This window comes from Lolium perenne, chromosome 2 (assembly GCF_019359855.2).
Source record: "Lolium perenne isolate Kyuss_39 chromosome 2, Kyuss_2.0, whole genome shotgun sequence".
NCBI lineage: Eukaryota > Viridiplantae > Streptophyta > Magnoliopsida > Poales > Poaceae > Lolium > Lolium perenne.
In genome coordinates, this window is record NC_067245.2 from 177,825,438 (window position 1) to 177,853,355 (window position 27,918).

Sequence of the window (27,918 nt, forward strand, 5' to 3'; positions counted from 1 at the left end):
ATGCAAAGTACTCAAACTAAAGATAACAAGAGCATCAACACCCACAAAACCATTGTGTTCTACTCATGCAACCATCTATGCATAGACACGGCTCTGATACCATTGTAGGATAACATTGCATAGAAAACAAAAAATTTCCTACCGCGAACACGCAATCCAAGCAAAGATGCAATCTAGAAGACGGTGGCAACGAGGGGTTTATCGAGTCTCACCCTTGAAGAGATTCCAAAGCCTACAAGATGAGGCTCTTGTTGCTGCGGTAGACGTTCACTTGCCGCTTGCAAAAGCGCGTAGAAGATCTTGATCACGATCGCTTCCGGCGCCACGAACGGGCAGCACCTCCGTACTCGGTCACACGTTCGGTTGTTGATGAAGATGACGTCCACCTCCCCGTTCCAGCGGGCAGCGGAAGTAGTAGCTCCTCTTGAATCCAACAGCACGACGGCGTGGTGTCGGTGGTGGTGGAGAAGTCCGGCGGAGCTTCGCTAAGCGTGCGGGATGTGGTGGAGGAGAGAGGCCGCTAGGGTTTGGGAGAGGGGGGCGCCGGCCACTAAGGGGTGCGGCCACCTTGGTGGTTCTTGGGTGGCCGGCCCCCTCCCCTTGGCCCCTCATTATATAGGTGGAACCCCAAGTGTTGGTCTCCAAGTCTTCGAATAAGACCCGAACCAAAAACCTTCCATATGGTGGGGAAACCTACCCAAGCTAGGACTCCCACTAGAGGTGGGAGTTCCACCTCCCATATGGGGGGGTGGCCGGCCCCCTAAGGGGGAGTCCACTTGGGACTCCTCCCCCACTAGGGTTGGCCGGCCATGGAGGTGGAGTCCCATGTGGACTCCACCTTCCTTGGTGGTTTCTTCCGGACTTTTCTAGAACCTTCCATAGAACCTTCCGTGTCATTTTAATTCACATAAAATGACATCCTATATATGAATCTTATTCTCCGGGCCATTCCGGAACTCCTCGTGATGTCCGGGATCTCATCCGGGACTCCGAACAAATATTCAAACTCCATTCCATATTCAAGTTCTACCATTTCAACATCCAACTTTAAGTGTGTCACCCCTACGGTTCGTGAACTATGCGGACATGGTTGAGTACTTACTCCGACCAATAACCAATAGCGGGATCTGGAGATCCATAATGGCTCCCACATATTCAACGATGACTTTAGTGATCGAATGAACCATTCACATACGATACCAATTCCCTTTGTCACGCGATATTTTACTTGTCCGAGGTTTGATCATCGGTATCACTCTATACCTTGTTCAACCTCGTCTCCTGACAAGTACTCTTTACTCGTACCGTGGTATGTGGTCTCTTATGAACTCATTCATATGCTTGCAAGACATTAGACGACATTCCACCGAGAGGGCCCAGAGTATATCTATCCGTCATCGGGATGGACAAATCCCACTGTTGATCCATATGCCTCAACTCATACTTTCCGGATACTTAATCCCACCTTTATAACCACCCATTTACGCAGTGGCGTTTGGTGTAATCAAAGTACCTTTCCGGTATAAGTGATTTACATGATCTCATGGTCATAAGGACTAGGTAACTATGTATCGAAAGCTTATAGCAAATAACTTAATGACGAGATCTTATGCTACGCTTAATTGGGTGTGTCCATTACATCATTCTTTCAATGATATAACCTTGTTATTAATAACATCCAATGTTCATGATTATGAAACTAATCATCCATTAATCAACAAGCTAGTTTAAGAGGCATACTAGGGACTTCTTGTTTGTCTACATATCACACATGTACTAATGTTTCGGTTAATACAATTATAGCATGATATATAAACTTTTATCATAAACATAAAGATATAAATAATAACACTTTATTATTGCCTCTAGGGCATATCTCCTTCAATTATCCTTAGAACTTTTCACTTTGACAATCACAGTTTGATTATCACAGTTCATGAGGATGGCCGGTATTGGTTTTTCAACCATAGGCAAATCCATCAAGAGCTCACGAAGCCATTCCGCTTCGACAGTAGCTGTATCTAATGCTGTGAGTTCTGCTTCCATAGTTGACCTCGTTAAGATGGTCTGCTTGCAAGACTTCCAGGAAACAGCGCCACCACCAAGAGTGAAAACATATCCACTAGTGGCTTTCATTTTAGCATCAGAAATCCAATTGGAATCACTATACCCTTCAAGTCCTCTTGGATACCCGGTATAATGAATTCCATAACTCATGGTTCCCTTTAGATAGCGCATTACTATCTCAAGAGCATGCCAATGATCATCTCCCGGGTTGGCCACAAACCGGCTAAGTTTGCACACAGCAAACGAGATATCAGGCCTCGTAGCGCAAGCTAAATACATGAGTGAACCAATGATTTGAGAGTATCTCAATTGATCTCTAGTTGCCTTTTCATTCTTTCGAAGCAAGACACTAGGATCATAAGGTGTGAGAGAAGATTTGCAATCAGCATAGCCAAATCTGTTCAACACCTTCTCAACATAATGAGATTGCACAAGTGTAATCCCATTATTCTCATCTCTCAGTAGCTTGATGTTTAATATAACATCAGCTTCTCCAAGATCTTTCATCTCAAAACACTGAGATAAGAAGGTTTTTACCTCCTTAATCACTTTGAGGCTTGTCCCAAGAATTAGTATGTCATCCACATACAAGCATAGGACAACGCCCTCACCCCCACCATGGCGGTAGTACACACATTTGTCAGCTTCATTAACAACAAAGCCCACAGATGTCAAAGTTCTTTCAAACTTCTCATGCCATTGTTTGGGTGCTTGTTTGAGACCATACAAAGATTTCTTTAATTTACACACCTTTCTTTCTTGACCTTCTAGTACAAAACCATCAGGCTGTTCCATGTAAATTTCCTCGTCCAACTCTCCATTTAGGAAAGCCGTCTTAACGTCCATTTGATGAAAGAGAAGACCGTGTGAGGCAGCCAATGACAGTAGTACTCGAATGGTGGTCAATCTCGCCACATGTGAGTAGGTATCGAAGAAATCTTCGCCTTCCTTTTGGGTATAGCCTTTGGCTACAAGCCGAACTTTGTACTTCTCGATAGTACCATCAGCTCGGAGCTTCTTCTTAAATACCCATTTACATCCTACAGTTTTGCACCCATAAGGACGCTCAGATAACTCCCACGTTCCATTAGCCAAGATGGAATCCATCTCGCTTTGAACCGCTTCCTTCCAGTAGTCTGCATCAGGAGATGCAAGAGCTTCTGAAATGGTAGTGGGAGTATCATCCACAAGATACACAATGAAATCATTACCAAAAGACTTTGCAGTCCTTTGTCTCTTACTCCGTGTGGGAGTTTCATTGTCATCTTCATCAGAATCTGAACTCTCATCATCAGATTCCTCATCAGACTCCATAGGAGTTTCATGTATTGGATCAGATTCCCAACTAGACATGCCATGCATATCTCTCATAGGGAATATATCCTCAAAGAATGTAGCATCTCTTGATTCAAAGATGGTCCCAACATTCATGTCGTCCACTCCAGATTTCACCACAAGAAATCTATAAGCTATGCTATGGACAGCATAACCAAGAAAGACACAATCCACAATTTTTGGTCCAAGCTTTCGCTTTTTGGTGATTGGCAAATTCACTTTAGCCAAACAACCCCAAGTTCGCAGGTAGGAGTGTTGGTCTTTTCTTTTCCCACTCCTCATAAGGGGTAATCTCTTTATTCTTGGTTGGAACACGATTTAGGACATGACACGAAGTCAATATAGCCTCCCCCCACCATTCCTTGGATAAACCCGAAACATCTAACATGGCGTTAACCAAATCTGTTAGAGTACGGTTTTTCCTTTCCGCAATCCCATTGGATTGTGGGGAATTGGGAGGCGTCCTCTCATGGATTATACCATGTTCCGCACAGAATAAATTGAACTCATTAGAAAAGTACTCTCCACCATGATCGGACCGAACCCTTTTTATCTTTCTTTCAAGTTGATTCTCAACTTCAGCCTTATATATTTTAAAGAAATCAAGAGCCTCATCTTTAGTTTTCAGTAGGTACACATAACAGTACCTAGTGGAATCATCAATCAAAGTCATGAAATATTTATTTCCACCTCTTGTCAACTCACCATTCATCTCACATAGATCTGAATGTATGAGCTCTAGTGGTGCCAAGTTCCTTTCCTTCGCAGGCTTGTGAGGCTTGCGAGGCTGCTTTGCTTGCACACAAGCATGGCACTTAGAGCCTTTGACAAAGGTGAATTTCAGAATTAAACTCATATCAGCAAGCCGCGTCATACAACCGAAATTAACATGACAAAGTCGTGAATGCCAAACATTAGTTTCATTAACATAGTGCTTACATGGTTCACAACATTATCACAGAAGTCTTCTAGAGAGAAGCGAAACATTCCCTCACATTCATATCCCTTTCCAACAAAAGTTCCATACTTAGACAGTACAACTTTATTGGACTCAAACACCAACTTAAACCCATCTTTCATAAGACGGGAGCCACTGACGAGGTTCTTCTTGATAGAAGGGACATGCAGCACGTTCTTCAGTTGCACGATCTTTCCCGAAGTAAACTTCAGATCTACCGTGCCAACACCACGAACAATATCATGTAACCCATTTCCCATCATTACTGAGGAACCTCGGGCCTGATAAGAGGTAAACATGGAGATGTCAGCACACACATGAACATTAGCGCCTGTATCAACCCACCATTCCGTGGGCTGAAACACCGAAAGAACAATAGGTAACATATTACCATACCCTGTAGTTCCTTCCTCTGTGTTGCCAATGATCATGCTGATAGAATTTGAGTTCTGTCCAGCCTGACATTTCTTTCCTTTGCGTTGTGGACAACGATTAGCCCAATGGCCTGTCTCGCCACACACCCAGCAAGGATCTTTCTTCTCCGTTTTCCCCTTCTTCTTAAAGTTGGTAGTCTGGGAGACTCCCTTGTTCTTTCCCTTGGACTTGTGGGCATTTTTCTGTACCATATTGGTAGCAGAACGTCCCTCGGTTCCTCCAGTGTGTTTGTCTTTTGCCCTCGCCTTCTCCTCAACATCCAGAGAGCCCATGATATTCTCAACAGAAAACTCATGCCTCTGATGTTTCAGGGAAGTGGCAAAGTTCCTCCATGAAGGGGGAAGCTTAGCGACAATGCATCCCGCGACAAACTTGTCCGGTAGCACACACTTGAGGAGCTCAAGTTCCTTTGCCATGATCTGTATCTCATGAGCCTGTTCAACCACAGATCGGTTCTCAACCATTCTGTAGTCATTGAACTGCTCCATAGCATACAGTTCACCTCCGGCATCAGCAGCACCAAACTTAGCGTCCAGTGCATCCCACAGTTCCTTCCCATTTCGGATGTGTAGATAAGCATCAACCAACTTGTCTCCAAGCACACTTAGGACGGCACCCACAAAGATTACGGTGGCATCCCCGAATGCTTTATCCTCGTCAGGAGTAAGCGACCTCTGGAAGTACCTTCCGCAACTTGGTGCACGCCCATAGAAGTGAGCCACAAGAGGGTCTTACTCTGCCATCTCTTGAAATGAGAACCCGTAAAAGGGCTCGGTTTGAGCGCAGCAGCAAAACCAGACGGTGAAAATTGCCTAAGCAAATAAGGTTTTTGGATTGATGGATTATTAGGCAATTTCCGTGTGAGTTTAATTACCGAAAGCAACATTACAGATGCACAAGCATACTTAACCATACACATCAGACTAAGCACATGCATCAGATCTGAACATGGAACAAGTAGCAATGCAAGGTAGGAGAGGAAAAGCACGTACATCGCGACCGGGAAGGTCGCACCAGCAGTAGCACCACCACCACCATGGGAGTTGTTGATGTCGCCCATGGTGTAGTCGAAGTTGTCGATGAAGCAGACGAGCCGGCGAAGATGAACACGAACAGCAGCGAGCAGTCGCGCCGAGACGCTCCCCAAAAACCTTATCGCCCGTCTCCCGGTGCAGGATCTCAACGGACGGAGTTTCGGAGGCCTGCTCTCCCGGACGGCTGTGCACGCAGTCGCCGGGATGGGGAAGACTAGAGAGTAGCACAACAAAAGGAACTTCACGAGAGAGAGATCTAAAAGCACTGTTTTCCAGATCTGATCGGTCTCCTTGTATAGCCTGGGAGGAGAGCCGACACGCGTAGGAAGCCAGGGACACGCGGCGAGCATCCACATGCAGGTCGACACGTACCCAACACTGTTGGTGCACCAAGCAAAAATTTAGGCTTCTTTGAGTGTGTCTCGAACTCGAGTCACGAAACGCGACGAGCCGGGCGGGCGGAGGAGGAGGAGTGCGCGAGGGCTCCTTCTATTCTCACTCACTTGGAATGACTAGAACAACAGCCCTTATATACCACTCCAACTCTCTCCCAAGTAGCAATGTGGGACTAAACTTTGTCCCCCAAGGCTATCCCAAGCTGCCAACGTGATGGGCCTTGAGATTTCAGGAATTGTAGACCACATGGGCTGCCTTATTGGGCTGCAGCCCATCTACATTCAACAGAAACTAGGCTATGGGGCAAGATTTTCGGTCCTGGTGCCCCACAGGCCGTTTAGGAGGGGGATGCTCTTACGAAGCTAACGATTGGTGCCACAAATTTAAAAATCGGAGTCATAGCTAAACCTCCAGCTAATACGTCACTCCTCAGATCTGAAGATCCATGTAAGATTTTTATAACTGTTCAGAGATTCCAAGCTAGCTTCATTAGGCAGGCCGCGACCGCGTCCGGCTGTCTTCCTGTCTGTCGATCTTGTTATCTTCTTGTAGCTGTTGGGCGTATAAATATTTCTTCTGCATGATCTTATAATCATTTGGACAATAAAGGACACTGTTATGCTACTAGATATAAACAAGTAACATGAATGCTGACTCGAACTATCGTCCTATTATGTTGATCAGATCATACCTATTTTAATACGGGCCATGCTCTTTTTAATTTTGTAAAGAATAGAGCCACATCGCCTTTGAAATTCCGTTATCACCTTCACGCATTAGAATACTCATTGAAAAAGTAGACATGGAAAACTTAAAAGAAAAACCCAAATAGAATACAGATAATGTGAATTGTGGTATGTGACCAGCATGTTTGGGTTGTAAATTGATCTAGAAAAAAAATCTCCTAAACAGAAGTTCCATACCTTTTGTCTCTCCTTTTGCTTCCTTTCTCTAAGCCTACCTAATCTGCACTCCTACTTAGCCCATGCACCAAATGCGAAGAACCTCATCCAAATGAGACAGGCAGAGACCACGTTCCAAGCAAGAAGCTGCCTTAGTGCAGAGGACAAGTACTTAGTTGTAAATGAGGCTTTCTTTTGAGAAGAGAAAAGAGCACTAGTAGTAGTGTTTAGTCCCAAACAAGAGGAAAAGCCCAACAGAACACGGTTTGTTTTCCTTGGGGCACAGCAACAGCCTCCTTTTATCCGCACACTTTCACCACTTTTGAGGCCACCCCTGCAACTTTCCTTCCATTCTTTAGTTTTATGCACCTGAAGAAGCTTTCAAGTTTAAACATTCTTAGGACAAAACATGGTTTTGTCTCTAATGTCTGGTTCTTACTTATGTATGTATGGTTTGTCTAGCATTTCCATGCTTGCGGAAGCTTTTGTTTAACAGCTCTAGATGGAGGCTTTCACTAATAAGCATCCTAGTATATTGGAGTAGCAGTAGTTTTAAATGTCTTAACGGGAGCCATGAGGATGCAGAGTTTAAAATCCATCATTAAAATTCACAACAAATCTAATGCATTTACGGATCCAGCTGCCACATTTTCAAATTTAAATGAGCAAGCTCACGACGTTGTGTGTGGTTGTTAGGGTACTTATTGAATGCAACAGTCAAAGATCCTGCCATTCTGAAACTGCTACTAAATGTTGTAGCAGATCTCTTGCACTCATATCACACCCTCTTGTTTCCTTGTCCATCAATGCCACAACGATCTTCATGTGAAAGCTAGGTAGATGAAATAGTACAAAGATTTTGAAATGAGTTCTCTTGACTGTCACATCTGAAGACCGACCATTGTAACTGAAACTGTGCACCAGGACTACCAGGATTAAGCAGAGACATGATCCAAATGTAATACACTACTTAACTAATGATGTGTTGCATTAATGACGCGTTGCTTCATGTGCCCATTGAGCCCTGCTCACTATTATATGGTTGAAATCTTGGAGATTAGAGAGACACACACAGAGAGAGAGAGAGAGAGAGAGAGAGAGAAATCCTAACGCTTGCGTTGGCATTTGTCAGCAAGCATTGGCTCTATTAGGAGGACACACCGATCTTCGATTAATCTAGTCCCAAAATCTCTTACCTCTCTCAGCCTCACAGCACATGTAACTTGTAGTAGCACACAATAACCAAGCACAGGTTTAAAAGGTTGGACCTTTTTCTGACCTAGTAGAAAGGTGCAGCATAGTTATTGCATATACTGTCTCCAGCACACAAGACTGAGCTACTCTCAACAAGGAAGAAAGGCAACAAAAAAAAAGTTTGTGTAGCTCTTTATGAGGTGTCATGGCCTGTAAAACAATGATTTGTGGGAACGCTCAACCCCCTTAGGGTTGGCTTTGGTATTATATATATAGTGTACAGAGTTACAATCATACACGTACAAATACAGAGACTACCATATATACAATGTCTAACACCCTCCCTCAATCTTAACCGTGTCACTGAACATCTAGCAGGTTAAGATTGCGCCGACAGCCTTGAAACAAGGGCAAGGGCAGTGGCTTCGTGAAGATGTCTGCAAGTTGATCTTTAGAAGAGATGAACTTGATCCGAAGCAGTCTCTGTGCTACACGTTCCCTCACAAAGTGATAATCAACTTCGATGTGCTTGGTCCGGGCATGAAATACTGGATTGGACGACAGATATGTAGCCCCTATGTTATCACACCAAAGAACAGGAGACTGAGGCTGCGGAACCCGCAGCTCTCGTAACAGAGACTGTACCCATATCAGCTCAGCAGTGGCATTGCCCACTGCTTTGTACTCAGCTTCAGTACTACTCCGAGACACCGTAGGCTGCTTTCGAGCACTCCAGGCGATCAGATTAGGACCAAAGAACACTGCATACCCCCCCGTGGATCGCCGATCATCAGGATTGCCAGCCCAATCCGCATCCGAGAAGGCAGACAGCAAGGTGGAGGAAGAGGCACACAGTCGCAGGCCATAGGACACCGTATGGCGAATATACCGCAAAATGCGCTTCACAGCAGTCATATGTGCATCACGGGGAGAATGAAGATACTGACAGACCCGGTTGACCGCATAGAATATATCCGGGCGAGTGATGGTGAGGTACTGTAATCCGCCAACGAGGCTGCGATATTCTGTTGCGTCCTCAGAAGATAAGAGGGTACCATCAACAGAAGTGAGCTGCTCAGAAGAAGACATAGGAGTAGTGGTAGTCTTGCACAGAAGCATAACAGCACGTCGCAGAAGATCATGAGAGTACTTCTTCTGAGTGAGTGATAGACCAGTATCATCATGAGTCACCTCAAGGCCAAGGAAGTAATGTAGCTTTCCAAGATCCTTCACAGCAAACGCCACACTGAGCGAGGAGACCAGACGATCAGCAGCAGTAACAGACGAGCTGACGAGGATGATATCATCCACATAGACCAGAACATACATAGTAACCTCTGGGCGCTGAAGCAGAAACAAAGAAGTATCCGCTGTCGATGGAATAAAGCCATGAGCACGAAGAGCGGCTCCAAGACGTGCATGCCACGCACGAGGGGCCTGCTTAAGACCATACAAGGCCTTCACCAATCGGCACAGGTGGTAAGGACGATCCGGGTCCGAAAAACCAGGAGGCTGACGCATATATACTTCCTCCTCAAGAACACCGTGAAGGAAGGCATTCTGGACATCCAGTTGACGAAGAGACCAACCACGCGTAACAGCCAGAGAGAGCAAAACGCGGATAGTCGTGGGCTTGACCACAGGACTGAAGGTATCCTCGTAGTCAAGGCCATATCGTTGCTTGAACCCCTTAGCAACCAAGCGTGCCTTGTACCGCTCAATAGAACCGTCAGCATGTGTCTTCACCTTGAAAACCCATTTGCAGTCAATGATATTAACACCAGACCGGGGGGGGGGGGTACAAGAGTCCACGTACCATTCTTCATGAGAGCCTGATACTCAAGCTCCATAGCACGGCGCCAATGTGGAATCTCCATGGCAGCTGTATAATGACGGGGTTCAGCAGAAGGATCAGCAATGGCCTGAGACAAGCATGCAGCAAGCCAAGCAACCGTGCCATCAGTGCGCTGACGAGGGCGAGTAATGCCACTCTGGCTGCGCGTGTGAGGGCGAGAGGCCACAGGAGCAGTCACAGTCGAGGACGGAGGGGTCGTCGAGGCCGGTGCAGGCGAGCTGGCAACCGGCGGCACAGGTGATGTCGAGGCCGATGGAACAGTAGGAGACTGCACCTCCGGCGTGGCAGAGGCAGATGGACCACGCGGCGAGGTGGGCGGTGTAGAGGGCGGGGACGCCAGCGGTGTCGGCCCAGTAGCAGGCGACGGAGCGGCCGGAGACGGCCCCGGAGACGGCCCAGCAGTAGGCGACGGCGGGGCGGAGGGTAGCGGCCCAGGAGGTGCCGTCGCGGAAGCGGTGCGTGGCCCTGCATGGGGCATGCAGGGGGCGGCGTGATCGTCGTGATCGACGTCACCGCCAGCAGCGACGGGGTCAGGAGCATCCTGGCTGTCCAGCAACTCAAGGCGAGCACCTCGTCCAACACCTGCACCATGGTTATGCAACAAAACGGGCGAATATGCAACATCCTCAAATTGACCAGGCAAAGCAGGAGAAGAAACTGGAGACGGTATATGTGGTTCGGCTATGGGAAGAGATGCAAAGGGAAACGAGTGTTCATCAAAGACAACATCGCGAGAGATGTATACACGGTTAGAAGGTACATGGAGACACTTGTATCCTTTATGGAGAGAACTGTAGCCAAGAAACACACATTTTTTAGACCGAAACTCTAGTTTGCGACTGTTATAGGGACGTAGGTGTGGCCAACACGCGCACCCAAAAACCTTGAGGAAGGTATAATCGGGTGGCTCATGGAACAGAATCTCGACAGGAGTTTTCATATGAAGGAGACGTGTGGGTAGGCGATTTATGAGGAAGCAAGCAGTGGTAAACGCATCACTCCAGAACCTAAAAGGAACAGAAGCATGCGCAAGTAAGGTAAGACCAGTTTCAACTATGTGACGGTGTTTGCGTTCAGCAGCACCGTTTTGTTGATGTGTATGTGGACAAGCAACACGATGTACAATCCCTTGTTTCTGAAAGAAAGTGTTCAGATTACGGTATTCACCCCCCCAATCAGACTGAAGGTGAATAATTTTGTGTTGAAGAATGCGCTCAACGTGTGCTTGGAACTGAATTAAAACATCAAACACATCAGACTTGCGTTTAAGTAGATACAACCATGTAAAACGACTATAGGCATCAATGAAACTGACATAATAATTATGACCACTGGCAGAAGTTTGGGTGTGACCCCACACATCCGAGTACACAAGTTCAAGAGGAGCCTTAACAGTATGAGTAGACTCAGAAAACGGTAACTGATGACTTTTGCCTTGTTGACAGGCATCACAAACTGCTAAGTCTTTATTACTAGAGGCAAACGGTAACTCATGGCGACGAAGAACATGACGAACAACTGGGGTGGCTGGGTGACCAAGACGAGCGTGCCACTGAGAGGGAGCAACACGAACGCCAGTGAACACCTGGGAGACTTGGGCGACAGTGGGTGTGGCAGGGGCATCAAGAACATAAAGACCATGGCGACTCCGACCTCTAAGAAGAACGTCCATTGTGACCCGATCCTTAACAAAAAAATGAAACGGGTGAAACTCAACAAAGACATCATTATCAAGAGTAAGTTTCTTAACAGATAACAGATTACGAGTGACAGACGGGACACGGAGAACATTAAGCAGATTAATGCGTTTAGAGGTGAGAGAAAGGAGAGATGCCTGGTCAACATGGGAGATGCGCATACCTGATCCGTCAGCAGTGCGAACCTGGTCAGGGCCGGTGTAGGACTCCCGTGAGTGCAGCTTGGAGAGCTCATGAGTCAGATGGTCCGTCGCCCCAGTGTCCATGTACCAGGTAGGATCAACGGGATATGTCGAGGTAGACCCGTGTGTCGCCCCATAAGTCGCAAGTGCAGCTTGCTTCTCATTACCCCGGCCATCATTACCAATGCCGAGGAAGTCCGCTTTGAAGCGACGGTGGCAGCGAGAAGCAAGGTGCCCTTCAATACCGCACAACTGACAAGGGGCCTTGGCACCGCAGACAGTGCACACCCACGCGCGGCCGCGCCCGCCCGAGGTGGGACGAGGTGCCTGCGAGGGCTGTGGAGGAGTAGCGCCGCTACCAGGGGGACGAGGCGCGGGAGAAGGACCACGGCCGCCACCGCCACCCCCACCACCACGGTAGGCAGCGTTGGCCGAGGAATCAGGGCCATCAGGGCGGTGAGCACCAAGTCGTTGCTCCGTGTTGAGGAGCCTGGCATACAGATCATGAGGCTTGATCGGGTTGTCATGGTCGCGCCCTTCAATGTTTTCAACGAGAGAGTCAAACTCTTCACCGAGACCCTTGAGGAGATAGCCAATGAATTCGGAATCACTGAGAGGCTGTCCAATGGAGGAAAGCGTATCCGCCAGTTCCTTAGCCTGGTTGTAGTACACAGTCACAGATTTATCCAGTTTGTGGAGGTCCGCGAGTTTGTTGCGGATAGCATTGGAGCGCGCCATGGTTTGCGAAGAAAAACTGGAGTCAAGAGTAGTCCAGGCATCACGCGACGTGGCGGCAAAGAGCACCATGCCCGCGACAGACAGCGTCAAGGAAGACTGGATGGCGCTGAGGATCGCCTGATCTTGGGCCGTCCATTGACGATAGGCCGGATTGGCAACCGGCAGGGGCGCGCCGTCGGTGGTGGTCAGGTGAACCACAGCAGGGGGGCACGGAATCGATCCGTCCACATAGCCGTCGAGGTGATAGCTGCGGAGGAGCGGGAGAACTTGAGCACGCCAAAGGAGATAGTTGTCCGGGGTCAACTTCACCGTGAGTAGATGTGCAAGATGAATCGGCGGGAGATCACGAGAGACCGAGGCATCGCGGGCGGTGGGTGTAACCGACACAGGGGCAGGAGGCACCGCAGGTGGAGGCACTGCCGAGGGAGCGGGCGACAAGGAGGGCTGCCCATACGCCATTGCAGGTGCACCGTAGAACAAGGGATGGCCATGGGGGCCAGCCCCATAGTGTGGCGGCGCGGGGTGAGGGACAATATCACCATGTCCTGGAGGCGGTACCTCGGTGGTGATGCGGGAGACGGGAGCGGGGTACGTCGACGCGGCAGAGAGCCAGCGCAGGGCCGTGGCGATCGGGCTGGCGCCCGAGACAGAGGAGCCCGCCGCAACCGTGGCGATCGGCGAGGGCACGAGTGGCGGCGGCGGCTGCCCGGCGAGAAGGGCCGCAAGAAACGGCGAGACCAGCGGGCGGTCCATGGCAGAGGACGGCGCTGGTGGTGCAGAGGTGGTCGAGGAGAGGGAGATCGACGCGCCGGCGACGAAGGAGCTCGCGGCGGCGGCGTCCGAGTTGGCAGCGGAAGACATGACCTAGATCGGTTTAGTCTGATACCATGTAAAACAATGATTTGTGGGAACGCTCAACCCCCTTAGGGTTGGCTTTGGTATTATATATATAGTGTACAGAGTTACAATCATACACGTACAAATACAGAGACTACCATATATACAATGTCTAACATGGCCAATTTCTTTTTGCATGCACACACATACTACTTTCTCCGTCTCAGTTCATAGGGCTTACGCGTATCCTAGATTATCAATTTGGTCAACATAATATCATTTGTATAATATAAAAATTATATCATTAGAAAGTAGAACATCTAAGCTTTCTAATGATATATATTTTTGTAATACATATGACAGATTGTCATTGTTAAATTTACGACCTAGGGATACGCGTAAGCCCTATAAACTGGAACAGAGGGAGTAATCGCGATGTTGTTTGCGTGTGATTAATCGGGGCGTTGCTGCAGTTAAAGAGGCTTTGCAAAAATTGCCCGCTTTACTTAGCTCTTTGACCTGCGGAGTAGGTGATGGCTGGTCGGGTACATGTCACTGGTGGCTATGTATGTGCATTGCAGTACAGAGCTTCTTGGAACCTAGTGCGGCCTCTGTCTTTCTGAAGGCACCATTCTGCTCACTTGCATCATTTGGTGCTCCCTCTCTCTCTCTCTCACCCCATCCTCTCCATTTCTTCAGAATTCAAGTCTGAGCACTACACCAGCTAATTGTGTGAGTTCTTTTATTGCGCTCTGCATTTCTATCTGTCTTTCTCTCTGGCTCTCTCTTCTTGTTTCTTGCCACAAGCAAGATGGTTCTTGATCACTTTGTTCTTTAGTGCTATGGTGCCATTTTTGAGTCCGTGCTGATTACATTCAGTTCTTCGCTGGTTTGAAGAAAGTGCGTGGAGAATGAGGGAGATGGAGACAGTGGAGAGAAGAGGACAGAGATCCTTTGCCAAACCAGTGAAGCCCTCCTACAGGCGCTCCAAGAGGTTGGAAACATGATTTTCTCCTCCTCGAATTTCTCTGTTCTTTTTTTGTCATGGTGATGGTTAACATTTCTCATTAGGAATCATGTTATGTTTTGTGTAATGGCAGTGATTTGGGGGAGAAAAATGCCAAGGATGCTCTTCAGAAAGCACCGAATCAGCAGAAGTTGGTAAGTTCTTATCCTTCTTTTCTTGTGCGCCATATACCACTGGTTCTCTGTAAGTTTGAGCGTTTGTTTTCCTGTGGTTTCTTCCAGAATGGCATTAAATCAAAGTCGCATCTTCATTCCGAAACCAAGAAGGGGATCCAGCCCAAGAGTGAGGCACAAAACTCCCTGAGAAAAGAGGCAAGCACTGAATTTTCTGTTCTTAGCCCACAGACACAAGAAAACAGAGCCCGAGTCTTGAATGAACCGTCAAGAGTTTCATTTTCATCTGTAGATGCTGCATTCCATCCAGAATTCTGGTCTAATAATATGATGATGTTCTGATGCAGATTGTGCAGCTAGAGAGGCACCTCGATGATCAGCAGACTGTGCGCGGCGCACTAGAGAAAGCGTTGGGTCCTGACCCTGCTCCAGTTACCTTGTCCAATGAGAGCCCAATCCTCAAGGTGGCATTTTTGTAAAAAAAACTTTGATTTCACATAGTCCATTCATGGATGAATGAACCCATGAATAGTATATTCATCAGATTCAACTGATGTTTTTTGTCAGCCCGCTAATCAACTGATAAGGGAGGTTGCCACATTGGAGCTGGAGATCAAGCACCTGGAGCAGTACCTCCTGACACTGTACAGGAAAGCATTTGAGCAAGCACCCTCATTGCCATCTTCGGGCGTTCACGGGGAGGCACCGGCGCCACCAAAGCCGTCAGTGAGCTCACGCTCTGCGGCGCTGGTCGAAGAAACGCCGAAGGCGAAGGCGACCGTCGGAAGAGGTGGCGATGCAATGCTCCACTACAGCTGTCCTCCGCTTAGCAAGAGGAGGAACGGCACAGTGGATGATTCTTCTCCGTCGACGTGCCCAAGGAAGACTATGGACTCTGATCATGGCTTGCGGAGCCAGTCTGCACTGTCGTTCCGCGGCGTGTGCTCGTCGAGAATATCGCCGTCGGAGGAGAGCCTGGCGAGGGCTCTCCGCTCGTGCCATTCTCAGCCTTTCTCATTCTTGGAGGTGATTGTTGACTCCATAAGTCCATATGAATTGCTAATTTCTGAAATGGTTCCGTTTTCTGCTGCAGTTCAGACAATAATATAGTGACAGAACTATGGAAACAAACAAATATTCAGAAACTTGACTGAAAATTGAAACGTGTAACACTGTATCATGTTAAAAATAACTTGGAGTTACTGCTACTGTTGCAAGATTCTGAACTCTGTTATCAACTAACTTGTCTGATATTATTTTGTTATTTTGCAGGAAGGGGAGACTGCAACTACATCAGGAGTGGTAAGCCTAGCCGACTATCTGGGCACTAACGTGGCTGACCACATCCCTGAAACTCCCAACAACCTTTCCGAGGAGATGGTCAGGTGCATGGCAGGGGTATACTGCAAGCTCGCAGATCCACCTCTAGTTCATCACCGCCCATCATCGTCACCGACATCATCGTTCTCCTCAACCAGTGTGGTCTCTCCGCAGTACCTTGGGGACATGTGGAGCCCCAATTGCAGGAGAGAAGCCACCCTGGACTCCCGGCTGATCAACCCGTTCCATGTCGAGGGGCTCAAGGAGTTCAGTGGACCGTACAACACCATGGTTGAGGTACCGTCGATTTCCCGCGACCGCCGAAGGCTAAGCGAAGCCGAAGATTTGCTCCAAACTTACAAGTGAGTTGTTCCTCCAAATGGATGAAAGATGATGTGCTCTTATATTCAGTACTGTGGATATTTCAGTAGCTCTGAGTGGATGGATAGTGATAAGTTGGTGTTTTCAGGTTAATTCTTCATCGGCTAGAGACTGTTGACCTCCGGAGGATGGCGAACGAAGAGAGGCTCTCCTTCTGGATCAACATACACAATGCATTGTTGATGCATGTAAGGCTTGCTTGCCCCCTGCTACTAGTAGTAGCAAGGCAGTTGATCAGTGTTCTGTGTCTACTCATTTCTTCTGAATGACTGAAATGATGAACCCTTGGCACTAACTCCCACAGGCTTACCTCAAGCATGGCATCCCACAGAACCATCTGAAGAAGACATCACTTCTTGTCAAGGTAAAGTGGGACCATGCTCCCCGAAAAATCATTGAAACTGTCGTTGTGGAAAACTGTGATCCTTTTTTCTAGAGATGTTGCACTGACAGATGATTTCCCGCCAGGCTGAGTGCAGGATCGCCGGCCGCACCATCAATGCAGCAGCAATCCAGGGGCTTGTTCTCGGGTGTAGCACCCACTCTCCCGGACAGGTATGTACTCCATGTAGATGCATCGCCTACTCCTGCATCATGTGGTCAAGAAAGGCAAACTACAATGTATGCCTACTCTGCATCATTTGGTCAAAAGACGTAGCGAAGATCGAGTGCAATGTTCCTGTGATACTTGATTAGCAGTACTTGCGTAGATGATGTCTTAAAACAGTTTTTCACACTTTTGATTCTATACGCAGTGGCTGAGGACTTTGCTGCACCCGAGGATCAAAAGCAGAGTGAGCAAAGGAGGAGGCCAGTGGCAACCCTTTGCCATCAATCGACCGGAGCCTCTTTTGCGGTTCGCACTTTGCTCCGGAAGCCATTCCGATCCAGCGGTATGAACTCCGCCTCATATCTGAACAGTATGAATTTGTATTTCGTAAATGTAGTCGTCTTTTAGCTGAACGTTTGGGCACCGTGTACCACTTTTCGCTAGTAGCACATCTTTTTTACAAATTTTGCGAAAGTGTAGTATGCTTTTCAAATGGCGTTTTCGATTTAACAGAAGACGTGCATTCTATGCTCCCAAAAGGCAGAACATTCTAGCATCGAGCCATACACTGTAACACGGCTGCACATACTTTGTTGAGTCACTCTGGAAACATGAGAACGATCCTAGTCGAGTGGCACAAATGTTTCTGAAAGTGATAAAGCTAGTTTACGTACACGCCACAGCTTGACGTGACACAATGATGAAAAGAACTTGACACGTACTCCTTTAATCGCTACCTTCGAGTACCATGTACCATGGAATGTTTGCTGCACCTTTTGCTCATCAAAGTACGTACTAGGTACTCGTAGATGCATCAATCATCACGGCTGATCTCTTTCTGTCGCTCCCGTTTCTTTCGGTGGATCGTTGGGTGCAGGTGAGGGTGTACACGCCGAAGCGGCTGTTCCAGCAGCTGGAGGCGGCCAAGGAGGAGTACATCCGCGCCACGGTGGGGGTCCGGCCGCCGGAGCATCAGCACCGCCACCGCGGCGGCAGAGTGGTGCTGCCGAAGCTGGTGGAGGCGTACGCCAGGGACATGGGGCTCTCACCGGAGCGGCTCCTGGACGCGGCGCAGCGGTGCCTGCCGGAGAGTGTACGGGCGGCGGTGCAACGGTGCCGGCAGCAGCAGCAGACGGCGGCGGTCGTCGAGTGGGCGCCGCACAGGCAGAGCTTCCGGTACCTGCTCGCCAGGGACGTCGCGTTTCCGCACCTCAGCTGACCTGCGTTGAGCGAGCAGAGCTTTCATGGATATGGCCATCACCTCACCTCCACTGCTTGGCCACTAACAGTGAGCTCCATGGATTGGCTTGGCTTGACTTGATCGCATTAGTTGGGTAATGACAGTTTGTGAGATAAGATTAATCAAGTGGTCATTGATTTGTTCATAGAAATTCGTTCTAGGACTACACTACTTATTTCCATTTTCGTGTGCATTTTACTTTGTAAGGAGATGTGCAGTGTGGGGGTCTGTACGCTCTGTAAAGTTCTATTTTTGTAGATAAAGAGAAGAAGAAAAGTTGAGAGTCAAGTGTCGTTCAATCTGAACAAAGGGCGTGCTTGGGCTTGAGCCGGCTGGATCAACTGCCTCCTCGACCGTTTTAACTAGTAAATCTCGGACCTTCAATCATCGCAACATCAAATTCTCTAACACTATATTTTTCTAAAAATATCATACAAAAGAGTTGCAGCATCACCAATGTGTCCACTATACAAATATTTCTACATATGCAGCAAAATCCCCATTCATTGCACCGAGATGATTGAAAAATAAGTTGTAGTACCCAGTACCCACACATTGTAACAACAAATTAGTGCAACCACACAACACCAAAGTAACAAACTCGAAATATGAGAAAATCTCTTGGAATCAGCTAGATATTTGCAACCAATCTCGCGGGAAGAGCACAAATTCTGTGAACACAGCGACATCTGGATGCACACCAGGAGGTACACATGATACATTGCGCTTTTTCTACTACCATTCGTCGTGCACATTTTGGCAGTAACCTTGGTCACCCCAGCGGTACTTTTATTTTGAAGTTTTCTGCTTGTTGTGAAAATATTGTTTGCGATATATACAAATTTTTGTTCCAATGGAACTCATCAAATCTATCCACCGATATAGTCACAATCCTATTCTTGTCTAAATAGCATGGAAGCAAGTAGCAGCAAGAAGGGTAACCAGATTCTACAAAATGAACAAATAAAATATATAGTTGAAAACCACAGGTTTGTTCGTTTGTGCGCTTGTTGTGGTTACTGGAGATGAGGTACCTGCGGATGTTATTGCTAAGCAGGTGGCTTGACGTTGCTCTGATTGTCCCAATTAGAAGTGGGGGCGGTTCCTCATGTTGACATGCAGTTTCTGCTTTCTGTACCATCGTTCGAGGACCTTGATAGGGTGGATGGTATTCAGGTGGGGGTGCCCTCTTTTAGCTCCTCGATTTCCATTTCAGCATGGCGGTTAGACGAAGTTCCTCACAAGGCCGAGCTAGAGAAAGTGTGGCTGCACGTGGAGGGGGTGCCACATACCTTGCGACACTTCTTGGGGTTTGTGGGCAGTTGGGTCTCTTCTTGGTAAAACAGTGGATGTGGATCTTATTAGTCTGAGACGGAGGGCGGTGGTCCGTATTCAGGTGGCCATGATACATGCTGGAATTCTTGGGGATCCTTCTGATGAGGCACGCCCGATAGCTAAAGCTGATGCTGTGGTTAAGTTCAAGGCTTTTGAGTTCCGCTTTCGCAGGGAGCCGGCAGATTATGTTCCGGACCCAGATTTTGTTCCTCTGATTTGGGTGAAGAAAGAAGATGCGGATGAGGGTGGCGAGGGTGCTCCCGACGGCGGGGATGATGCTATGGACACTTCTGAGCCGAGAGTGGGACCGTCGAATACCGGGTCCTCGCAGGTGCAGCAGGTGGGACCTAGTGCTTCGGCGCCTAGGGCGGCTCATGCTATGGCCTCCTTTATTGCAGTCACGCCTTTTAACCCAAACCCGCAGACCCCGATTGCGATTGAGAAGGTCAAGAGGCTGCAAGCTATTAGTCCATCTTTGGAGGGTCTATCTCCTGCTACGGCTTCTCCTCGTGTGACAGCCGAGGCTTTGCGTATCGCTCTAGATGCGGCATCATCTGACAGCCCGGGGGGAAGCCCGGCAACAGTCTTTTGGTCCTGCTTTGGAGCATGCTCACTCGGACAGACCGGCTAGAGGGAGGGTGTGTACTCTTGGCTATATCACGCCAGCTGCGGCTAGGCGGGCTGCGGCTTCCGTGGCTCATGCGGCTGAGGTCGAGATGGTTCCTACGTCGGGACTTGACGTTGAGGAGGCGGCGCTACGTGGGGGTCTTCTTCGCCCTTTTCCCCTCGAGTGCCTTCACCTACGCCGCGCCGGGTGAAGGATGAGGCGTCGCATCCCGCCTCTTTGGTCGGTCGTGGGGACTCTACTGCACCTATGTCCCCGCGGTCGGTGTCTACTCCACCGGCTGACGACGAGGCGGCTACCATGGCCCTTGCGGCCAGGGAAGCCCTTACCGTTGGCCGGTACGTCATGGGGAGTGGAGGTGTCGGCGGAGTTGGTTGCGGAGGGGGGTCTACCTCACCACCACCCCCTCTTGCGGCCCTAGGGGACTTGGCGGGGCAGCCCACGCCACCTGTTGCGCCACTGGGTGTGGCTGGGCAGCCGGCCCCTTTCCCTCCGGGCTTCCTGCGCCGGCCTCGGGAGCTGAGGGGCTGCCATCGGCCCAACCTCACCTCAGTGGCACCGACCTCCCCAAGGGCCGCAGCTATGATGCGTCCTCCGATGGCAGCGTCTGTTGAGCCCTCGTGGAGTAGTGCATGTCACGGGGTTGGCATCGATGGGGCCGCCGCGACGGATGAGGATTCGATGGCAAAGGCCATGTGTCGTAAGGCGGAGAGCAATCTCGACTTCTCAGGTACCGTTAAGAGTTCAAAGTCTTTTTTAACTTCCCCAACACCACTAATAGCCTCTAAGCTCCATAATGTGGGTCTTTCATTGGGAAATTCCATTAGTTCTATTTCTGTTTCGGCTAATGCTCTTAGACCTATGGAGTTTGATAGATTAAAATTTACTCCAATGGTTTCGAGCAAGTCGGATACCTCTTTATCTGATGATGAGGAGGAGGAAGTGTACGCCATTTCAGACGGACAACTACTCACACATCTAGTTGAAGAGGTATCAGAGGTGGGTCTGGATGATGACGCGTTGGGCTCATGTATTGAATTACAAGCAGCTGAGCGTAAATCCAGACTCTCCTCTATTAAACGTAATGCATTACCTAATAAAAAGTCAAAGGTGACTAAATCTCCAATTGTTTCGAAATGAATGGCATGTTTAAGAATAACAGAGCTCTCAAGGACTTGGCTAAACACTTACACATCTCTGAAAGTATCCGGGAATATGTTTTAGATTTTGTTGCTACCTCTGAGACGGGCAAGCGGAATTACTCAACAAGTTTTCTAAATCGCCTTTCAGGCGGGGAATACTTTGCTTGGGTTTCTCGCCCTCCTCAGGGGCGTTCTGGTGGTTTATTAGTCGGGATCCGAACTGCGACTATGGAGATTTTGGACAATTCCGGAGGTGACTTTCATATTAAACTTCACATCCGGAATAAATTTGATAATTTCATATGGAGTTTGGCTTCTATCTATGGGGCTACCCAGGTTGTTGATAAGCCTGCTTTTCTTCGGGAATTGGTTAATTTAGCAAAGGACAATCCACACCCTATTATTATAGGCGGGGATTTTAACTTGCTAAGATACCCTCACGAGAAAAGTAGGGGTAGATTTGACACCCATTGGCCTTTTTTATTCAACGCTGTTATTGACAGCCTCAATTTGAGAGAAGTATCAATGGGTAGAAGACAATTCACTTTGGCGAACAGTCTCCCAGAGCCTACATACGAGAAATTGGATCGACTATTGATGGACTCAGATTGGGAATTGAAATTCCCCTAGTCTCAGTACGGGTCCTTCCTCGGATTGAAGCTTTGTCAGATCATGCTCCAATTTTATTATCTACTGGGACACCATTACCGCAACAGAGACGTTCATTCAAATTTGAACTTGGATGGCTTAATCGGGATGGTATCTTAGACATGGTTAAATTTATTTGGGGCAAGCTGGTTGCTGGGAACACCCCAATCCAAAGGTGGAATAACAAACTACACTCGATGCTCGATGCGTAGATACTTTGGAGGGTGGGCTAGGCAAATGGAGGGCCAACTCAAACAAGAGAAACTCAGCCTATCATCAAATATTGATGACTTAGAGGCACTCACTGAGGTACGACCGTTGACTAAGTAGGAAATTGATCTTAAAAGTCCATATAATGCTAAGTTAGCCGGTTTACTTCATGAGGAGGAACTCAAATGGTACCAGAGGTCTAAGGCCCAGTTCCTGCTAGAGAGAGATTTTAATACGAGTTACTTTCATAGTGTCGCCAATGGTCGACATAGAAAGAAACTCATTCATTATCTTACTTAGGACGAGGGACTGATCAAAGGTCAAGAGTAGCTAAAGTCCTATATTACATCGTATTATAAAGGTCTTTTTGGCGCTCCGGAGGAATCGGATATATCCAAGGATGAATCCAGGATTGATGATATCCCCCAAGTCTCTCCACAAGAAAATGCTATCCTAACCACCCCGTATTCCAAGGAGGAAATAAGAAAAGCGGCTTTTCAGATGGAGCATAATAAGGCGCCAGGACCGGATGGTTTTTCGGCTGAATTTTACAAAACCTTTTGGGATATTGTCAAGTCTGACTTACTAGATCTGTTTGCTGAACTCCGCGGGGGGCAACTGGATCTGTTCCGTATTAATTTTGGTGAAATAATTGTTTTACCGAAAGTTATTAATGTAGAACGGATTCAGCAATACAGACCAATATGCCTACTAAATGTTTGTTTTAAAATATTCACAAAAGTTGTTACTATTCGACTTAATTCAGTGGCATATCAAGTGGTGCGCCCTTCTCAGACTGCTTTTATGGAAGGAAGACACATCCTAGATGGGGTGGTGACCTTGCATGAGACAATCCATGAGATGCATCGCAAAAAGTTGAATGAGGTCATACTCAAAATCGACTTTGAAAAATCCTATGATAAAGTCAAATGGTCTTTTCTTCAACAAACGCTCAGGATGAAAGATTTTTCTGAGGATTAGCGCGCTCTTATAAATAACTTTGTTTTTAGGAGAAGTGTTGTCATTAAGGTCAATGATGACACTGGCAAATATTTCCAGACCAGAAAAGGGTTGAGGAAAGGTGATCCCCTATCTCCAATGTTATTTAACATTGTGGCGGATATGCTTACATTTATAATAGAGCACGCTAAGATGGATGGCCAAATTGAAGGAGTAGTCCCCCATTTGGTTGATGGGGGCTTATCCATCATTCAATATGCCGATGACACAATTCTATTTATGGATCATGACTTGGAATAGGCACGTAATCTGAAATTAATTCTTTCAGCATTCGAGTAGTTGTCAGGTCTTAAAATTAATATCCATAAAAGAGAATTGTTTTGTTTCGGTGATACCAAAGATGATGCCAACCTATACGCTGAATTATTCGACTGTGGGATTGGTTGTTTTCCAATCAGCTATCTTGGCATTCTGATTCACTATCGGAGGCTTACGCTGGCTGAATGGAAAATTGTTGAAGAAAGACTTCAAAAACGTCTTACTAGCTGGAAAGGAAAATTACTATCCTTGGTGGAGGATTAGTTCTCAGAAACTCGGTACTTAAAAATATGGTACTGTAGATGATTTATTTCTTCCAGTTACCGAAAGGAGTCTTACATAGATTGGTCTATTTCCGATCAAGATTCTTTTGGCAAGGGGATAGTGAGAAGAAAAAGTACCGGTTAACTAAATGGAGTGTTGTATGCCGTCCAAAAGATAAGGTGGACTTGATGTCCATGATCCTGAAGTTAAGAACATGGCCTTGCTTGGTAAATGACTGGCCAGCTTGTTAATGGAGGATGGTGTGTGTGGCAACAACTGATGCGGAAAAAGTATGTTGGCTCAAAGGCGATCTCTCAGGTTCTTTGGAAACCAGGTGATTCGCATTTTTGGGTTGGCGTCATGGAAACTAAAAAATACCTTTTCCCTTTTGGTTCTTTCTCCATTAAGAATGGGGCGGAGATACGGTTCTGGGAGGATAAGTGGTTGGGAACAACCACTCTTCGTGAACAGTATCCAGCTTTATACGGTATTGCTCGCCATAAAGGGGATACCTTGCAAAAGGTGTTGGAATCTTCCCCTCCCTCTATGACGTTCAGACGTGACCTCATTGGTCCCCGGCTAGTCGCTTGGAACGAACTGCTTCAGCGGTTGGATTCAATCCACTTGGTTCAAGGTACGGATGAATTCCATTGGAGTCTCACCAAGAATGGTGTATTTTCGGTTAGCTCCATGTACAAAGCCCTGTGTATTCCAACACAACTGATTTTAAATGATAAATCCATGTGGAATATGAAGATATCTCTTGAAACAAAGGTCTTTGCATGATATCTTCATCGAGGTGTGATTCTTACTAAGGATAATCTTGTAAAATGAAACTGACATGCTTATACGATATATGTGTTTTGTCACGAAGATGAGACAATAAAACACCTTTTCTTCACTTGTCGGGTTGCTAGATCTATATGGTCAATCATTTAGATATGGTCTACCTTATATGCACCTCGTAGCATTGCAAACATCTATGACAATTGGCTAAATGGGGTTGATTCTAGGTACAAAACTATTATCAGAGTGAGAGCGATTGCGGTAGCATGGTCGCTTTGGCTATGTAGAAATGACAAGGTGTTTAATGACAAAAATTCCTCTATCACGCAGGTTATTTACCGGTGTAGAACTTTGCTCAATTCATGGTCGACACTTCAGCATTTGGAAGATCGAGACCTCTTTACGGAGGTGTCTACACGGTTGGAGAACACGGCCACATAGTTTATTTTCCAACATGGGTGGCTGCATAGTCGGAGGATTGAAACCAACATAGCTTTATAGTAGTTGGCTTTTTACATTGTTCTTTCTATCTCCTTTTGTTTGATACTGGACTACTAAACGGCTGTGTGCATCCTAGTTATGCAGAGGTTGGGTGTAATGATTAAAACCATTTTGAGTAATAAAGCGTTCCTTATCGAAAAAATAACATTGTTATTTTGTGGCGTTTGCCGGAACACACCTTTCGATTGTGTCTTCGCAGGGTAACAGTACAATTTTGTGTCACATTATCCAGATAAAACCGCATGACCAAAATGGGAAAGTTTAGCACATTGTCTTCAAAATCGGTAATAGCATGGTCACCCCACGCAAAAGTGCAAACCTTTCTATTTTTTCCTTTGTGATTGTGTTCTGGCAAATGTGCGAAAAAATTGAATGGTACCTGACAAATACACAATCAGGTGATGTGTTTCGGTAAACGCTAGAAAATAACGGTATCTTATAACAAATTGTCCTCTTTGTTTTTTTGTTGGCTGGCTGATCCTACAAAATATATTTGTCTTTATTGCTCTTTTTTTAACATGAAATCTATTATGATGTCGTAATCACCAGTAATGCAGCTAGCACTCTACTACATCCTACGTCAAGAGAAAACCATCAAATGGTATGATCATATTTTCCCGTGAACCCTAAGCTTCTGGATCACTACCTACCCACCCACCCACCCCCACCCCCGCCCCTTCTCCAATTGCCGCCCACCACCATAAAAGATTGGGTACGGCGTGCTCCCTCCTTGGAACTTGCAAGGTTCAGAACTCTGGCGATTTTGAAAAAGCTGACATATATCTGGAAAGATCACACAAAATAATATGTCTTTTAAAAGATTTAACAAAATAAACTATTTTGTTTGGCTCAGTAACACGGCTCCATCCTAGGTGAAGCCAAGCTGAGAAGCACGGCACCATCCCAGGTGGAGCGAAGCTCGGTACCACGAGTTTGTCCTAGGTGGAGCCAAACGCAGTAGCAAAATTTTGTCCCAGGTTGAGCCAAGGTCCTTTGCTGTTTTCTAACAACGAAAATTAGGAGTGGTTCATGCACTAGTGATGACCAAGGTTATTAAACCCAACAGAGAGGTTTTCATCATCTCGAACCGCCACCAAGGGATACTAAACGCAGTTGACAAGGAAATTTCAGGGTATGCTCATAAGCACCATCAATGGTGCATGAGGCATTTCGTGTCCAACTTATATAAGGCATGTGGGAACAAGAAGCAACCATATGGTCTACAAGATTGCTCATTAGTACATAATCCATTGTCGCTAACGTCTGAAGGGTGCTTAAATCCCTGCTCCGACAGACTAGTCGCCTATCACCCCAACCATGCATGTCAGAAATGACTCTGAGTCACTAACGTGCCTGAAAACCGTCAAATGCATGGCGCTTCGCTGACGAGATTTATTATGAGCCCATGAGAAGTTCTGGTGCCTCTTGGATCCTCTCTGGGTTATTATATTGACGGATGGTTAATGAGCACGCGTTAGTTCGTTGTGATTCCCCATAGAGTTTGGACGCTCTTTCGGTGAGTGGTTGTGAGGTACATGCTGATGCTTGTTGGCACTAGATCGCACTCAGAAACCCAAAATGTTGAGAAAGTAAATTGCAAAGAGAAATAGACTAATATAACAAGGATATATGTCAAAAATCTGTGATAAATTATATTTCATGATAGAAGGCAGTTCATACGTTATTGAAAAAATACCCTATAAAATACAATATGAAAATGTGTACTATGTCTTTCCTTACTCTACTCTATCACCACAATTGTGATAGCAAGGACATGGATGTCGACGATGCCAGAGGTACTCTGTAAAGAATTTTTTTAGATAAAGAGACAAAGAAAAGTTGAGAGTCAAATAGAACAAAGGGTGTGCTCCAGCTTGAGCCGGCTAGATCGGTTGCCTCCTCGACCGTGTAAACTACACACTCAGTCTCATTAAACTTGTCTGAGATTTTTCAAAAATTAGATGTTGATGCTATTTACTGTTTAGATATATCCAAATTTAGACAAATCTCATATAACTTTCATAGTATGGAGGGACTAGTAAATCTCGGACCTTCAATCATAACAACATCAAACTCTCCGACGCAATATACTTCTAAAAATACCATACAAAAGAGTTGCAAAATCACCAATGTGTCCACAAACAAATATTTACGTGTATGCAACAAAATGCCCATTCATTGCACCAAGATGATTGGAAAATAATTTGTAGTACCAACACCTTGAAACAACAAATTAATGCACCAAATCGACCAGAAAACACCAAAGAAACATACTCGGAACATGAGAAAATCTTGTCAAAGCAGCAAGATATTTGCGATCAATCTCACGGGATGAGCACAAATTGTGTGGACACAACGAAATTTGGATACACATTAGGAGATACACATGATACATTGCGCCATTTCTACAGACATTTGTCATGCACATTTTGGTAGTAACCTTGGCCACCCTGACTGTACTTTTATTCTGAAGTTTTCTACTTGTTGTGAAAATATTGTATGCGGTATAACCACACTGTATATACTTTTTGTTCCAATGGAACTCATCAATCTACCCGCCGATATAGTCACAATCATGTTCTTGTCTAAGTAGCATGGAAGCAAGTAGCAGCAACAAGGGTAACCGAATTCTAAAAAATGAACAAATAAAATATATAGGTGAAAACCACAGGTTTGTTTGTTTTTTGGGAAATTTCTTACAGGATGTTGTTATTTTGTGAAGTTTGCCGAAACACACCGCCCAATTGACTTCACTGGGTAGCATTATAATTTTGTTTTACAGTTGCCAGAATAAACTGCATGGCCAAAGTTTGGCACATTGTCATCAAAACCGGCCATAGCATGGCCATCCCAAGAAAAAGTGAAAAA

General features: G+C 46.6%; 1 protein-coding gene across 3 annotated transcripts; it reads left to right on the forward strand.

The window, feature by feature from the left end:
• The first annotated feature begins 14,220 nt into the window (after nt 1–14,220).
• Nucleotides 14,221–18,640, forward strand: LOC127334016 (uncharacterized). Of its 3 annotated transcripts, none has more exons than XM_051360448.2 (12): nt 14,221–14,362; nt 14,510–14,624; nt 14,731–14,791; nt 14,879–14,968; nt 15,118–15,234; nt 15,338–15,796; nt 16,043–16,452; nt 16,560–16,659; nt 16,776–16,835; nt 16,940–17,026; nt 17,227–17,364; nt 17,899–18,640. In XM_051360448.2, the coding sequence occupies exons 2-12, from the start codon at nt 14,542–14,544 to the stop codon at nt 18,238–18,240; spliced, it is 1,947 nt and encodes a 648-aa protein (XP_051216408.1). In that variant the 5' UTR covers nt 14,221–14,362; nt 14,510–14,541; the 3' UTR covers nt 18,241–18,640. The 3 variants fall into 3 exon arrangements, with proteins under 3 accessions (XP_051216408.1, XP_051216410.1, XP_051216409.1); XM_051360450.2 differs by having other exon boundaries at nt 14,528–14,624; XM_051360449.2 differs by having other exon boundaries at nt 14,532–14,624.
• The last annotated feature ends 9,278 nt before the right edge of the window (nt 18,641–27,918 follow it).

What these genes read in the sequence shown, in the direction of transcription:
- LOC127334016 (XM_051360448.2), top strand. Translation starts at nt 14,542, where the DNA reads ATGAGGGAGATGGAGACAGTGGAGAGAAGAGGACAGAGATCCTTTGCC. An exon ending in ATGAGAGCCCAATCCTCAAG is followed by an intron (nt 15,235 to 15,337) that starts GTGGCATTTTTG and finishes GTTTTTTGTCAG; the next exon opens with CCCGCTAATCAACTGATAAG. An exon ending in ACAATGCATTGTTGATGCAT is followed by an intron (nt 16,660 to 16,775) that starts GTAAGGCTTGCT and finishes TAACTCCCACAG; the next exon opens with GCTTACCTCAAGCATGGCAT.